At 36.1% G+C, this 17,155-nt stretch overlaps 1 protein-coding gene across 1 annotated transcript in view; it reads left to right on the forward strand.

The window, feature by feature from the left end:
- The first annotated feature begins 787 nt into the window (after window positions 1–787).
- Window positions 788–17,155, forward strand: part of map2k5 (mitogen-activated protein kinase kinase 5) — a 59,368-nt gene continuing 43,000 nt past the window's right edge. Inside the window, exons 1-8 of the mRNA XM_079246377.1 lie at window positions 788–942; window positions 1,161–1,209; window positions 2,301–2,368; window positions 5,989–6,058; window positions 7,082–7,122; window positions 8,199–8,266; window positions 8,364–8,412; window positions 11,553–11,617. Coding sequence (XP_079102503.1) covers window positions 817–942; window positions 1,161–1,209; window positions 2,301–2,368; window positions 5,989–6,058; window positions 7,082–7,122; window positions 8,199–8,266; window positions 8,364–8,412; window positions 11,553–11,617 — 536 coding nt within the window. The 5' untranslated portion in view covers window positions 788–816. The remainder of the gene's footprint in view (window positions 943–1,160; window positions 1,210–2,300; window positions 2,369–5,988; window positions 6,059–7,081; window positions 7,123–8,198; window positions 8,267–8,363; window positions 8,413–11,552; window positions 11,618–17,155) is intronic.

Raw genomic sequence — 17,155 nt, forward strand, 5'->3', positions numbered from 1 at the left:
AGTGTGCTATGAGAGATCATCAGGTGTGCCCTGAGAAATTATCCAATTTCACCTGATTGGTCTAAAAAGAAGCTCTGTGTTCATCTAAAGAGGCCCAGGTGAAAGATCGTGAAATTCCTTTTTCTTGTGTTTATCTTATTTCTGTTCAAGACACTTTGACAAGGTGACTTTATATTAATAATATGGGCTTTTTAGAAAAAAAGAGAAAAAAAACCATTTTGGTTTGTGGTGTGCATTGGCTAAAAAAAAAAGGTTGAAAAACACTGCTTTAATGTGATATTTGCAAAATGCTCAAGTTTTAATTCAGCATACCCTATACAGTTCATTTCCAAAGTTTGAACATGCTCAATCCTATGACTGCTATATTCATTCATTCATTCATTCATTCATTCATTCATAATCCTTTTTATAATGAAGTATGTTGGAGTGAAGCTCTTAATGTTATGGTTGATATTGAACGGCTCTTACTTTGACATTCCCTAACCGGATGTTGATTCGGAAACGCTGTTGAGGCAGTTTCCTCAAAACTAGCTATTAGGCTAAAATCTCATATGACACAATCGAAACTTTACCTGACAAAGCCGAAAAATTCCACTTTTGTCCGCTCAATGTGAATCTTTCAGCCGGCTATGACGTGACAACATTGTTGGTGGTGACTGAGCTCTCAAGTTGATGTTTTTACATCTTCGCATCACTTAAATCAAGTGTCTGAAGTGAGCAGGATGCTAGCATGTGTCGTTAGCAAACAACTGTAGGAAGTTAGCTTGTTAGCCTCCAGAGACATCCGTGTGTTATGAGTCTTAATTTTCTTTCCCTATGCTTATTCTAAATAAAATCTGCGAAATGGATGCCGAGCCCATAGTGATCCGCATAAAGACGCCATCAGGGGACATGGACTCGTCTGTGGACTATCCATCTCTTCTGAACTTCAATGACTTATTGGTGAGTCTTCTGAAAGCCTGATGGACAGCTTAAAAAATTTTTTTTTAAAAACATATAATACTGTACATAGTCTGAACCTGAGGTATCTGACTCAAAATGTCCTAGTATAAGGAACATCAATAATAAGAATCACACTCACCAAAAGCATATAAAAGCATCTCTGAAGTTTTTGCCTTTGCTGTTTCTGTTTTTGTGCATAACTTTTATAAATATTTCAGGTCGCAATCAGAGATGTGATGCCTGAAGCCACTGTCACTGCCTTTGAATGTAAGTTCCTTTTGTATTGCTTTAATTTGCATCACAAGCTGTACTGATCTATCCTGTTTACTAGGGGTGTGACGATATGCTTTTGCCCGATTCCGATTTTTAGGGGGGCCGATTCGATTTAAATTGCGATTCTCACAATTCTCAGATATAGCTGATTTTGTAGATTAAAAACAAAAAAAAAATGTATAAAACTTTTTTTTTTGCTTGTCATTTTTCTTGATTTTAATTGGGAAAAACAACACAGTAGCCAGACCATGATTCTCCTGCTATAATGCCCAGAAACACAAGTAAAAAGATCAATAAAAATGACAAAAATTTTATAGTGCATTCATTTTATTTATTTGGAGAAAAAAAAAAAATCTATTTTTTTATTTAAAAATTGTGAAGAAAAAAATCCAGATTTCCGATTTTTTTATTCGATTTTCCAACCCGTACTGTTTAGGATTGTCAGGATTACTTTTAGGGACAACTACATACCAAAGCATTGAATGAACAGTGCTCTGTTATGTGGACAGTAAGGAAATAAGGAGTTATTTAAGTTTGTTTTCTTTTTGATATATATTAAGTAAAATAGCAAAAACATTTTATTGTTGGTTATCATATTTAGCAAAATCAAACTATTTTTCATATAATTATAAGGATCACAATATACATTCAGGTTTTGTTTGATATTCAAATTTAAGATGATGATTTATAAGGTACACTTAGGCTGAGTAGCTTTTCAGTGACAATTATGGCGGTTGTATTAATAAAAGTAATAAATATAGAATTTCTTTTAATGCCTTTTGATGTATTGTATCAACTGGCAGTTGTGTTACCTATTAAGTTTATTTTGATTTAATAGTTGATTATTAAATAAGTTTTTTCTTTATTGTCACATAACAAGTTGTTGATTTGGTTAGTATTTCAGTTTAATGTCTGAATACTGTAACTACTTATTTTTTGCATTTTAGTGTTGACAAATTGTGCATACTAGAAGTTTATTAGAAAATCTTGCCATATCTCTCCTAGTCATGAGTATTTAAGAGAAAAGATGTGTGATTATCTTGTTTTATAGTTCAAATAATGTTGTCTTTGTTATTTTGTTTCAGATGAAGATGAGGTCGGAGACAGAATCACCGTAAGAAGTGATGAAGAACTCAAAGCCATGTTGTCGTATGTGAGTACATAAATAAGTGCTTTATTTTTATTTAATCATGTCTGGTTTTCATGGTATAACATGTCAGTGTTTTTATGGGGACGTTCCCTTCAGTGGAAAGTAGGTCTGATAAAAAAACTGTTCATGCCGAGGTCAGACATCACTGCAGCCTTTTACAGTTTACTGACCGCCATGCTTTCTGATGCTAATTTGTGATTTTGGTGGATGTAAATAAAATATGACTGACCAAACTGGACATTGTTTTGAATATTCCATATATTTAGGTGCATTGGGCAGCAAAGCGAAAGAGACTGCCAAATTATTATCAGCTGAAAGGATATTTGAGACATAGCTAGTCTCACCTAAGCTAAAGTTTTAACAGTTAATACTATAAAGTAGGTTAGGAAGTACAATTAGCATTGCAGAAAATAATTTTAAAAAGGAGGAAAGTAGATTCTATCTGACAGTCTTCACCCTCTATCCCCACATCTCTCCTGGATTAAAGAATTTGGAGTTCACAATGCCATATCTAGTTGTATGGTGAACTGAAAACTAATTTGTTGGCAGTGTTCAGCAGCACACATTCACACATATTCACACAAACACAGACACAGTTCCTACCACCCATTCAGTTACACCACCTAGTACAGTGTGTTTTCTTATTCCCCCATACTTACTGATCATGCCGTGGACAGTAAGAGTAATGGCATGTAATGAGTTTCTGTATGAGGTACACTGAAAGCTAAATGAACTGTCAATTTTTATTATTTATTATTCAGTACTTAAAGTTTTGCCTCATTAAAGCACAGCCCCCCTGGGCGGCAGAATTGTTCAAAATCTACTTTCATCTGTGGATGTCTTTTACCCCCCATCAACTCACAATGATGCCACTGGTGCCACAGGCACAATTTACAGTCCCCATTTTTTGTCCATTTTTATCACTTGTGGTTGCTTTTTAATCATTAAGTAGCATAGGGTAGCAGTGTGATTAAGCAAGAAGAGGCAGCTGTTGTGAAACTGAGATTGAGAAAAGCCATTGACCTCAGCCACTTTTTATTTTTCAGGGATGCAACTGAGATATTTTCAGCTCTTCTATCATTTCACCCTGCTGTGCAGCGTTGCCTGTTTGAAGAGGTGTCAGTTATACTCTCATACAGTAACGGAAATCTCGATGTTTTTAGGTGAAACCACAAAACAGTCTCAGTTTGGATGTAAACTAATAGATGTCGACTGGTTTATTGACTGGTGTTTTCTTACTCTTAATTATAGTTTTTTTTTCTAAGACAACGGAGTGCTTATATCATAATGCTTATTTTGGTGCACTATCAGACATGTGTTGTACTACTAACCATATATGGCACAATTTAAACTTTTGAAAATTAGCTTTAAAAGAATCAACTATATAAAATGTGCAAGCTACAAATTGGAGAAGTTAGTATTATAACCTCTGCTTTTTGTGCCATTTTTGTGGAAGACTCATTTGCCCCCCTCCCCCTCCCATTGCTTATGCCAGCTATTCAGAGAACAAGGCAACCCAACAGTTTTCCTGCACTTGGTTATTCAGATGATGTGACATGTTTGCAGTGCATATTAATGTATGACCCCAACCTGCGCCGCGTTCTACCAAGCACAGACATTTAATATCCACATTGCACTTATTTTCTCACAGATGTGAAAACCTATTTGTTCATGAATTTTTGGCAAATAAATCCGGAGCTCTTAATGGCTTTCTACTCATGGGACAGCCATGTGTGCAAAAAGCTGCTGATCACCTGGAAAAAAAAAACTGAAGTCACTGGAATATAATTTAAGCCAGTGGAGTATTTTTAAATGCCCTTTTTTTTCCTGTTTGTGTTGTTTGCTGTGGTTGCCACTTGGCTTCCATAGAGACCCCAATGGATTTCTGCTTTAGTGTTATTAATTCCAAGTGAGCAGACACCCATTATGTGAAATTAATAGGAATTAAGGGAAATAACATGTTAGGTGAAAGGTGGGCTAATTCATTTAGTCTGTCACTGTGTGTGTGCAGGTTTAATAATCACTTTTAAATATGCTGTCACTGCATGGTGGGTTTTTTCCCTTCTGCTGCCTTTTCTCCTTAAAAATTTATCTTTAATTTTTCATAGCAAAAAATGTACACCTCTGATTGCTGAGCAAAATTAATGCTCAAATTCAGCACTTAATTAACATGAATGTGCAGAGGGCATTTATAGTAAAAAGTCTCCCCATCAGTGAGAACATTGATTGCTACATCCTCCCGTGAGAGCCATGAGACTTCCAGGCATCTCTAATCATTGTTCGACACCTTGAAAGACAGACGCCCCTGTTCAAAGTTAAAGACCGGTGTATGTCAGGTGCTTTAAAAAAAAAAAACGTGACCACATCTCTTCCTCTTCCAGCTCCCCCTGGAGGTAGTGGCTCTAGTTCCACCATTTTTACTCTCATTTCCCCTTAGTCTGCTAATGATGATGAGACCCATGCTCTGCTCTCTTCTCTCATGTGTCCCTCAAGGCTGAGTGATGCTATCTGGGATCGGACACTGTTTAGTTATTGGCCAACAATGGAAACTGTCTTTTAATAACACACCTACTACAGATTAGGTGGTAATTGCAGCCTTAATCAATAAGCCAGCTGAGCGGAAAATTAAAGGTACGTGGAGCCCGATTCCCCTTCCACAACCACAACACACAGCACAACTTTTTTTTTTTTCTTTTTTGGTATTAGGCCCATTGTTCAGATTTGGCCTAGTGAAAGTGCCTGAGGGTGAAAGCAGAGGGCTAGGAGAGAGGAGGAGATCTGACAGTGATAAATAGGCCTTTTAATAACAGCTGTGCCACTTGGGTAGCCATTCTGATCCATTCCCATCCAAGCCGGTCCCATCGTCCTCCCTCCTCTCTCCACAATGAGAGAGCAAATTTACATATTGCTGTGATGGCTGTGTGGTTCAAACTGGAAAGTGAATTAAATACAAGGAAGTAAGTTAAATTTGCACTACATTAAAACATAAGTTTTTTTTTTTTTCTATTTTAGTTTTGCCTTAGACCTTTGCTTTATTTGTTTTGGCCTTTTATTCTTCAAGCCTCCAAAAACAGAGGGTATTTTAACAAAGCAAGGGGGGGTGGACTCATAAGCACACACACTGTTATATGCACACACACTCACAGATTAACAGATGGTTTGGTTAACTGAAACATCAATTATTGCATTGCTTTGGCAAGCAGCTGAGAGGCTCCAGAGTGTGTGTATGGCTGTGTTAGTCCTGTAGGATATGAGTGTTTGGTGAGCTGTTGACCTGCAGGAGAAAAGGGTTAATGCTACAGTCCCTCAGAACAAGCCCACAGGGCATTGGTCCTCATCTGCAACAGATTTCAGCACAGCATGCTCGCATTTTTCAGAATGATTTGGATTCATTCTGACCTCAGTAAAATAAACATTTTTGCATGTGTAGGAAATATTAAAATTGCAAATCTACCAAGACTGCTTTTCATCCTTTTTGTGTGATAAGATTGATCTACAAATTTTAACTTGTTCTCTTCAAGAAACAACTTTAATGGCATTAAAACCATTTAAGTTGTCGTTTGTGTATTTCACACCTTTCCCACTAACTCTCAACTTAATTTTGCTTTTCCTTTTTCTGTTAGTACTGCAATACAATGAACGAACAACGTATGAACGGACTGCTGCCGGACCCTCTACAGATTTTTCCAAGAGGTAGAGTGTTATGCTTCACAGTTTACAGGAGATTAATAATGTTGAGAGATGAATGCATCTTTGTGATGGAGGTGTTAAAAAAAAGAAAGCAAATCTTAAACACATGGAACTGTTTTGATTTTGTAAGGGGAATACGTGTTCAAAATAATAACAGTACCATTAGAACCGCTAGACAACATGATTACAGGCGGTCCTCGGTTTACGTTCCTACCACTGCAATGTGACTCATATTTTTATCCTTAAATACCCCATACCCCCTTTGACCACTAAATAACTATCTAAATACACGTATTATACATCATATTAATAGAAAAACAGTACAGGCAATTAAAATACGCACTGAGGCGTCGTCTCAGCCTCCGTGTCACGAGTCATAGGAGCTTATATGATCCCTCATAACATCGAAACTTGCTTTATTTTTTTTTATTTACATTTATTTAATGAGCATCATAAAATTGGAACGGCGTAAGTCGAGAACCGCATTTTCCAAGGACCACCTGTATTCAGTGATTCATTCTGTTCTTTTTTTTTTTTTTATACTATCTGTTAAAAAAATCTGTATTTCTATTGCACAGTATATCAAGAGACAGCATGTGTCAATGCAAATATTATCTTTTTTCAGACTACGTCTAATTTCTTTTTAAAATGATTTTTAAGCTGTTTTTCAATACATATTTTTTCATCAGTACTGTTTTATTTTCAGTCAGTTCAGTGTTATACATGATTTCTTAACAGGCCCCAAGGATGAAGTGATTCTGAAAGGCTCTTTTACTCTGAGTTTATCTTTTATTTCCCTTTATACTTCACTATTCTGTAACTGATTGTGTTTCCTTTCTATCTATCACCAACTGTCTCAAGAGCCCAGCGTCTCAATCATGCTCATGTCCACAACTAATTTCAGAGTAACTCTCATTTCACTTTCTTTCTTTTTTTTAAAATTATTTATAAAGAACTGATTCCTTTTCAACACATTTGTAAATGGTCCAGTGATGTGTTCTACAATCTAGTCAATTACTGTTTCAGCCGGCAAGACTCCAGGGATCCGGAACATACATGGCCTGAAGGTACCTATCTCAATAATTGTTTCAGCTGCCTTACACAGAGAACAAGGGGAGGGGAGGGTGGGAAGTTGAGTCAAATGGATTGGTAACGCTGTGTTCCACTTATTGAAATGTCAATTGAAGTCAAGGCTCTCCTTTTCTTTCACTCATTCTGTTGTTCCTTTCGTCCATGTTTATGTATGAAATATCTGTCTGTGCCTGTCACTGGGCTCGTCTCTCTCCTCCCTCACTCTCGCTGTATATTCTTGCTTCTCATGCTGTTAGGATCAAGGTTTTGGTGTGAAACCCCTATCCCTCTCCAGAGAATTATGATCCTCTTATGTCCCGTGATAGGAAGAATATCAGCGTTGGTTAGAGCAGAATCTGGCAATACAAAGATGTCATTGTTCAACCATAAAACTGTCATTACAAGCCCCCAAATGGCCTTCCGCAGACCTTCCCATGTTATGTTCAGCATATGTTGCTATTGAAAGTCATTGCTAATTACCATGGGTTAAATGACTTGACACCTCCTCCGTCTCTCCTGATGATCCATATTATATCCATCTGCATTTCAATGACAAAATTAACCCCCGCAAAAATTCTCAAACTGCTTTGTTTAATGTATCCTCAGAGGAGTTTTGGTTCCAACTACTGAACCGTGTCGTTTTTTTATTTTTATTTTAAAGGTCAGTGGTCTGTTTGAAAAGGTGGTGTTTTCCAAAAATCCGTTTAGTCTTTTGGTAATCTTCCTCTTTCTTCCTTTCTAAGGTGAGCCTTGTGTGTCATTTAAATGAGGTTTCCTGGGCACTAATTAAAGAGAGATTCCCTGTGCTTTTGTAGGCCTAACACATCACACTTTTGACCTCAATTATTAAGTTATTTTTAGTATCATCTTTAGAGGGTCTCATCTCTTCATTTGTGTTTAATATCTGGGTTGAGTATGGAGGTCTTGGCAGTAAACATGGTCCAGATGAAGAGATATAGGCTGTTTTGTTAGGGTTTAATGAGGGGTCTGCTCATGTACCTGTCTGTTTGACTGTCTTTTTGGCTTTAACCATTTGTGTGTTTTACCTTGCTTTTTTTTAAATAACATCAAGGTTAACACAAGGCCTAATCTAGCCAACGACTGCACTCATACCGTCCCTGACTCAATAGCCAACAACAGGTGAGTTTTCTGCAAGATAAATTTCATGTTGCACAACATGGAATAAACTGCATCTCTTTGAATGATACTTTTTATGTATTTATTGATTTATTATTAGCCTCAAAAAATCGTCTGCTGAGCTGAAGAGGATCTTGACAAATGGGCAGGTAAATATTGCTCTCAAACATTATGATGTTGTTATGTATATTTAGATATCTTTCTCATTGTGTCACACTAAGGGCAGCCAGTTCATTGGTTCCAAGGATAACTCTGTCTCTTTGCCCCTTTCTTTCATACACACACACACACTCACACAATAGCCAGCATGTCAGGAACACAATTAAGCCAAAAACCTCTCAGGTTTCAGCTGTAACACATTGAATTAATAGAGTTGTTCTTTCACATGTCCTCTATCTTTGCATCCACTTCTTCTCAGTCTCTTAACCTTACGCCTTTTAAATCATTTAGGTTCAGATTTAAGAGGTAGTGTGCATGTTCGTGTGGCATTTACAGCCATTTTTACAGTTATTTTCGACTACCTACTACTACTACTATTTAATTTATTCAAAATTTTATCTAACATATTTAATTTGATCTCAATACTACTGTAAAGGCAATTGTCTGAATAAACTAACATCTAATCTTTTATTGAGGAATTTATCCAAATTGTCCTAACCTTTATGCATAGCCTATGAATGAATAGTTACTGTGTTTATTACCACCACCAAGGCCGACATGTCTTTGCCCACTTTTATCTGTTCTGTTTGTTCTTTGTTTTGCTTTTTTGAAAATGGGTCTTAGTTTAACTGAAAGTCCACTAAATTTTGGGTGTGATCTTGAATGAATTATGGACACAGAAAATTTTTAATGGAGTCTTCGCAATATGGGTGGAAATTAGCTGCTCTCCGAGGGCTTCGCTAGTTATTGAACAAATGGAAAGTAAAATGGGCCATAAAGTTCCTGTTTTGAGCCATGCCTTTCATGCCTTTCAGTGCAGAGTTTGTTTCAGCTTTTTCCTACAGTCTGAAGACATCTAAAAACCAAGGAGAGAGTGTAGGTGTTTGTGTCTCCATGTTGGCTCTGTGATGGACTGGCCACCCATGCAGGATGAACCCTGCCTCTAGAAACTGCTGGGATAGGCTCTGGTACCTCCTCATCCTGAGTTGGAATTAGTGGGTATAGAAAATGGATAAATGGATAGAGTGTGAAATAATTTGAGCCCCATCAATTCATTTTAAGTTCAAGTTCAAGTTTATTTATATGGCACATTTTTACAGCAGTAGTTGCCCACAACACTCCACAATTAAAAATGAAACGCTGCAATACAAATAAATAAAATCTGGAATTAAAAATGGAAAAACGAGAATAAAAGTAAATTAAAAAAAACAACAAAGGGAGCTCAGGTTTTAACACTATTTAATCCAATTCAGGGTTGTGGGGGTGCTGAAACCTCTCCCAGTAATTAGCAGGCTAGAGGCAGGGTACACCCTGGACAAGTTGCCAGTCTATCACAGGACAAACACAGAGACACAAACAACCATTTATGTTCACATTCACTTCTAGGGAGAATTTTGAGGGACCAATTAAACTAACATTCATGTCTTTGGACAGTGAGAGGTTAAGGTGGAGTATCTGAAGAGAGCCCTCAAGTCATTTATTAGGTAAAACCGGTTCACTTAGTAAATGGCACTGTGGAAAACACGCATTTATCTTAGAGGAGTAAAGCTGCGCCGTTTTGTAACCTTTTGTTTGGCACCAAACATCCCTACTATGGAGAAAAAAAGAGTAACACGAGACACGGTCGAACTGTGCCTGCTAATTTAGCTACTAGCTTATTGTTCACTTTAAAACCTTTTTATAAAGTATTTTTAAAAGGCATACACCGACTATGGCATGATGCAATCCTCATGTGAACTGCAACAAAGACGTTCTGCTCTGAAACTCTGCAGATGAAATAGGGTGTAGCGCAGAAAGCTCAGTGCACCGCATCGCTTTCACAACGCTTTCTCGTTCAGTAGATTCCCGGTGTCACAGTTTTAGACAAATATATATATATATATATATATGCTACCTTGATTGTAATTATTTAACATTTTAAAATTAAACTTAATTTTTCCAAGTTAAATGTTAGGAGAACCAACTTGCATTCACAAACATGACCTGTCCAAGAAACCCCGGTGAAAAATAAGAAAACACTTGATCACTTCCATATGACCATCTACACTAGCTTTCACTAGCAATCCGAACCCAATAATAATACAGTACATGCATGTAAAATAAAATCTGTGAACATAAAATTGGTTAAAAGAACTAGAGGCAGTAACAGGACAGAAGAGATGAAATCTCTGTATGTATGCATGTATAAATGAATTTTAGTATTTTGTTTTGTTTGTGTGTTTTGTTTTGTAATCTTTTTGTTTTTTTGTATTTTTAAAGAGAGAGAAATGTGTGACTGTATGTTTTTATGTATATTTGCATGCATACAAGTGTCATGTGAGATAATTAAGGTGCAATGATGCATAATAATCTGCTGCAGTTTGGAATTGTAAGAGATGTCAGATCTGTGAGTTTGAGGCTAATTTATAAATTACTCTACTCGCTACCACAAAGTGTTTGCAACCAAAAATAGAACAAGGATTTTTAATTTAAACAAAGACCATTCACCAGGTTTCAGCATATCCTTCAGCAAAGCACTTCCATGATGGCATAAATCCCATCAACATGTCTAAGTTTTAAACTGTCTGAGGCTTTGTGTAATAAGGTTTCATATATGTCATATCAAAAATATTCAGACAATGGAAGATTATCTTAAGCTTTTAATCGCTTGCAGTTCTTGGAATTGCAATGTTAAAAGAAGACTTAGTTTAGTTTAAAAAAAAATATTTTAAAGTGGAAATATTATAAGTTAATGTTTGAAAGATTTCATTCGCAACAAGCCAGGTTGACTTAATCTTTATTATCTGACTGATTTTTCTTCTCATCCTATTGATGTATGATAGAACGATGACAACAAATCATCTTTTAACTCCCTCTCACCCAAACACAATATCCTTTTATAAGTTAGATAGCCAGTGCTGTATTGATTCCCTCCTTCTGTTACGCTTATTTTTCTGTCCTTATGTCACTGAACTTGGGGTGACCTGATGCCTGCCTTGTTTATAGCTTCCAATAACAATGCATTCCCATTTCACTTGTGTGTGCAGGTTCTTTTTCATCTGTTCACTTACACGTACATTATAGTAGTAGTATGACTTCTCATGTCTGAGCATCAAGTATCACTATTGTAAACATGCTTGTTGTCCTGCAGATAAATGCTCAAGATATCCACTATCAAGAGCAACTTGGTCATGGAAACGGAGGCACAGTTTACAAGTAAGTGTTTGTCTATTCTGACACACATACAGCAACTTTACAACACCCATGGATAGTAATTAATTGATTGAAGTCTAAACTAACTAGCTACAGTGCAAGTATTATGGCAGAATGTCTCAAAATCATTTGATTTAAGCCTTTTGATCTTTTTCCACTCATTACATATGACAAAATAAGCACACATTACTCTGTAAATGGTTCTCCATTCTTCACCACTCCCCCTCTGCTCCTTCGGTTGTCCATTTATCTCTCGATGTGTGGTTTGACATCCATCAGGCTGGTTTGTGTCTGTACCTTCACTTATTTATTCTGCTTTGAAGGTTGCAAACATATATGATATTGATTTTGGGGTGTAAGGTCTGACAGCCATTGACTTAATCGGTTTGTAGTACAACACTTTACCTGCCACCATGAAGAGCTCCATCCTCTAGACAAATGTATTACTAACCTGCTAACGTTATGACAAGGTTGGCATTTGTGTCGTTTCTTCTATCTTTCTTTCTCCATCCTTACGCTTTCTCTTTCCATCAATTCTCAGCTATTGAGCTGTTTTATTGAGATTGAAGTATTGATCACTGCTCAGACTAACCTTGGCTTGACAGACTGGTTTGGCTGAGACAGTCCTTAGGAAACCCAGTAAATTTTCTTTCCATCGAGAAAAACCACAACACTACTGTGTTATATTGTCATCCTTCCCCCCCCCCCCCCCCCCCCCCTTTTTTTTTTTTTTTTTTCATTTTTTTTTTACTGTTTTATGATTTTTGGATTTTCTATTAAGTGCCAGTCTGTCTTAGTTGTAAGACAAATAGGATTGTTCATCAGTTTGGCACCAGAAGTGGTTACACTGCACTGAAGAAAGCCAATATTGCAAGTCCAACAACTTTTCAGTCAATTTAGCCCAGCAAAAAAAAATCTATATGCATTGGTACTGAAAATTTCATGGCTGATAGGAGAAAACAAGCACCACCTCCCTCTACCCCATCCATAAAAAACCTTGGGTCATTTAGGTCTTTTCCTCTAGTTTTATTTAATGTCTGTTTTAATTTGGTTTAATTTTCATTATGTTAAAAGTCAGATACATACAGACTTTTGTTTTTTTAAAGCCAGAATGTTAATTAGGGCTGCACAAGTTAAGAAATGATTTTTTATGAAACTCTGAAAGGTCACCATTTTATGTACCTCAGCATGTAAACACAACTTGCACCACACTTAAAACGCTTTCCATCACGGACATTTTAGCTTGACATGGAACAGCTCGTTTCTCAGTGTCCCTCAAAGTCAGAGCTATTCTACTCTGTTCCACAACAGGTGCAGCCCTGCAGGCTTTCAGTGTAACTTTTGCACTGAACCTAACTAGTCATTTAGCCAAACTTCATAAGCTGTTGGATTCTTTTAGTTTGTGTCAGATGTGTTTGAACAGTATACATCAAAAACCTGCAGGGCTGCGGTCATTGCAGGACCAAGTGGAGTAGTTCTGTTCTAAGTCATGACAAAGTAGGTACTTTGGACCTTGAAACTACCTCGTATAAGTGAAATTGAGTTGTTTAAAAAGTCATAAACTTCACTGTAGCTTTTCTCAAAATGTTTATTGTCCAAAAAAAAAGGGGGAAAAGGTCTCTGACAGTTCCTTGCACAGAGACGGTTATCTGAGCTGGAGAAGTTTCCCAAAGTTGAATAGGCCCGCACTTAACCATGTAATCTATATGTACATTTGATGCAGAACTCTAAATGACCATATTTATTAGAGGTGGGAAAATCGAAAAATAGAAATCTGGATTTTTTTTTCTTCACAATTTTAAAATCGATTTTTTTATTTTTGCTAAAAAAAAAACCTTTTTTTTTTTTCAAATAAATAAAATTAATGCACTATAAAATTTTTGTAATTTTTATCGTTTTTATTGACCTTTTTACTTGTAATGTGCATTATAGCAGCAGAATGATGGTCTGGCTACTGTGTTGTTTTTTCCTCATTGAAATGAAGAAAAATGACTAGAAAAAAAAAGGTTTTATACTTTTATTTTGTTTTTAATCTACAAAAATCAGCAATATCGGAGAATTGTGAGAATTGCGATTTAAATCGAATCGGCACCCATAAAAAATCGAAATCAAATCGAATCGGGACAAAAGCATATCGTCACAGCCCTAATGTTTATGTAACCCTTACCTAGCTTATATTGTTTTCTAGAAAAAAAAAAGACTCAGTAAATGCCTTTCATTATAATTACTTAATCAGTCAGACAAAGCTTTACTTATTTAATGCCCTTAACTGTTGGAAATATCATTCATGTGTTGTTAATAGGTCCTCTGTTTTGTGAAAGGAAACTTTATTTACTGTTGTGTTAACTTTAGCTGTACTTCTCACAATTCTCTCTTAATGATCTGTGTCTTTGCTTGGTATTATTGGAAAATCTTTAAAGCAACCAAACATCTAAATAACAACAAAGTGTAGTATAGGTAATGCATTCAAAGAATTGTCAGAGCTGTCTTTGCAAAGACTATAATAGTGTCTGACCTGGATGCAGAGATAAAGAACAGACACTGAAAAAATCAACATAGTCTTTTGTCCATCACCGTTGACCTCAACGTTTTATGCTGTTTCTATGCAGAAACTAAATATCATGATTTCTGGTGTTAATGACACTTGCTCTATCCCATTAGAAACAGCCGAAGAGTGAGATGCTGAGACATGCATCACAGTTTAAAAACGACAGCATCAAAAAGCCCTAAACCATGAATCACAACTTGGGAGATATTTTTGCAGCTCTGATTGTATGTTTTTTAAATTTTTTTTTTATCAAATTGCCAGCGACAGCTGCAACAGACTATTTTTTTTTATCATGACTCACAAAGTAGTGTTGACAAAACGCACCTTCAGCACACCTGAAATAAATCCTCATACAGTATATCTTATGTCAAGCACAGCCAGTTTTTTGGACGGTGTTGGTGCAGGTGTTGAAGTTATGAAATATACAAGATGCTAGTTCTTAAATGTGCAAAACTTTAGTTTTTTTTAATACTGGTTTTTCATGATAAAATCTTCATCTAAAAAAATCTTCTAATCTAGATATAACAAATTCTGCTGAGTTGCATAAGAAACCTACTATATTATTTATATATGGTATGCATTTGCACCGAGGGCAAGGACAGGTTTTGTTTTTGTTTAGAGACCAATAGTTTGTCCTAATCAGCTTCTGCCTTTTGGTCCAGTCCATAATGGTCTTATAACATGTGAATAGCACTACAATTGGCTCCCCACCTTTTAACCTCTTAGCCCATTTATGACCCAGAGTCATTTAGACTCAATTGGATGTTACCAACACCACAAGCTGACCCAGTCATCCATCAAAGTCAGCTTCTGGTTTTTATTAGTCTGTCCACCAATCTAACCAAGTCTGTGGCTTATAAATACAGTAACAAGGACACACAGGCTATTTTTGTGACTGCTGGTTCTAACATTGCAATTAAAAGACACATATTTCCTAGATGTGACTGCAACAACTTTTACTGGTACTTAGATCTCTACAGCTATTCCTTTTAGTCTCTTAGCCCATTTCCTCCACTGATTTTGTTTTATACCTCATTGATGAGATTGTATATATTCAAAGATTAATTGTTGTTGTTTAACTGTAGTCACATCTCAGATTTTGTCTGTTTGATCTTATACAAACTGATTAAAGTCGAGTATTATTTTTTATATAGTAAGAAGATGTGGTAGAAAACATGCATCTGTGAAATAATGTTGCGACTACCAGTGACTTTTGAGGATTTTTTTTTGTTGTTTTTCTTTCAGTTTTTAGTCAAAAATTGATTCTTTTTATAGGTGTAGACCAGAGTTATAGCTTTTATATTTTGTTAATTCAGGGAACAATTTGCTGTTACTTTAGCAACAATGCTAATTTGTTATTTTATGTGAAGAACTGGTTAATTCTTTTATGGAGAATAATTCTTCACTGCCCAACAAAACATCATTGCCGTAGCACATTTGTTGCTAAAAATTAGCAAAAAAAAACCAACCTCTTGCCAAGCTTTTTTAAGTGTTTTCTTGTTTTTTTAAACCACATAATCAGGTCAAATTTTTAGAAGGATGTTTTGCATGTTTAGACTGCAGGATTTGACTAAAGTAGAATTGTATATTATTTTGATTTATGTCATGACTTGCAGCACATTCAAATCAGCCTTTTCTCATGTCAATCCTAGTCCTTTTGCTTGGAAAGTCCGCTTTGTTTGAATTGTGAATGCACAAACAAATTCTGATTTGGGATTGAAAAAGCAAATTCGGCGAACTACTTTGTTTTTGTAGATAAGCCATAAAGACATAAGTGCATTTCTACCCTGACAAGAAGTCAGGTTAAGTTGTGTTTTCTGGTCTTATGAAGGTGTGACCTGGGTTTGTTATTGCCAAGTTTCACCACCCACTAGAGGCCTAGCATGTGCTCTACAGCGTTTCTAGTTCTGTTGTCCTGTTTGCCATTTCCACTGCGAAGAGATAGTTTTTATTCCACTGTTGTGTAAATACAATTGATTAAATATGCAAAGCAAAAAGTTTTGTGTTGCAACATTGTTGTGTAAACAGGGCCTTCAGAGACCGATTAAGGCAGTCAGGTTAGAGAGTCAAGGGAAGGGAAAAGCAGCAAGTCATTCATGTGACAGTGTAATATGTATCTCTATGTTAGCCCCTGATCCAGGAGGCCAGTTTGTGTAACCCCACAGCCCCAACTTCAGAGACATCAACAGAGACCCTATGAATACTGCATGATGGAGCTTTTATTACAGAGCGAGCTGGAGTGTAAATAAGATCCAGGCAATGGGGCACGTTTACTGGGTCAGATTAGGGGAAGTGGCAGGGGGGTAAGCAGGCAGCTATGTAACCTTGTCTTTAAGTCTCTTCTTGTCAGAAGCCTGTCTCTGTAAATGGAGACTCAGCCCTAAGGTGGTCAAGGCAGTCTGAGAATAAAGTGTTAACCAACCAGTAGTCATATCTCCTTTTCAGCCTTGGAACATGTTCCAAAGTCTTTCTTTTCACTCTCCAGCTATTCAGAGCTATTTTTATGTCTAATTTGGACATATGGTGTCTTTCTTCATTGATGACTCATATAGAAATAAACATTTGTGTTTGTATTCATTGATATTAGCTCTTTTTAATTTTGTCTGATATAAAGCATATAATCAAAGCTACTATTTCAAAAGAAAACTTAATTGTCTTGAGCCAAGTCTTACCAGTTGATTTCTTGTGATGGACAAGTTCACCTTCATTGTAAAGGCTTCTCATTCTGTCTTCTTGGGCATGATAACAGCAGATTGATGGTCTGGCTAATGTGTTTTTTTTCCTCATGAAAATCAAAAAATATGACTAGCAAAAAAAGGTTTTGGACTTTTCTTTTGTTTGTTTGTTTGTAATCTACAAAAATCAGCAATTTAAATCGAATTGGCACCAAAAAAATCAGAATTGTCACAGCCCTAAGTTTATATATATATACATATATAATATGTGTATATTATATATGTATATGTGTATATATATATATATATATATATATA

The sequence above is a fragment of the Telmatherina bonti genome, assembly GCF_933228915.1.
Source record: "Telmatherina bonti genome assembly, chromosome: 1".
Classification (NCBI taxonomy): Eukaryota; Metazoa; Chordata; class Actinopteri; order Atheriniformes; family Telmatherinidae; genus Telmatherina; species Telmatherina bonti.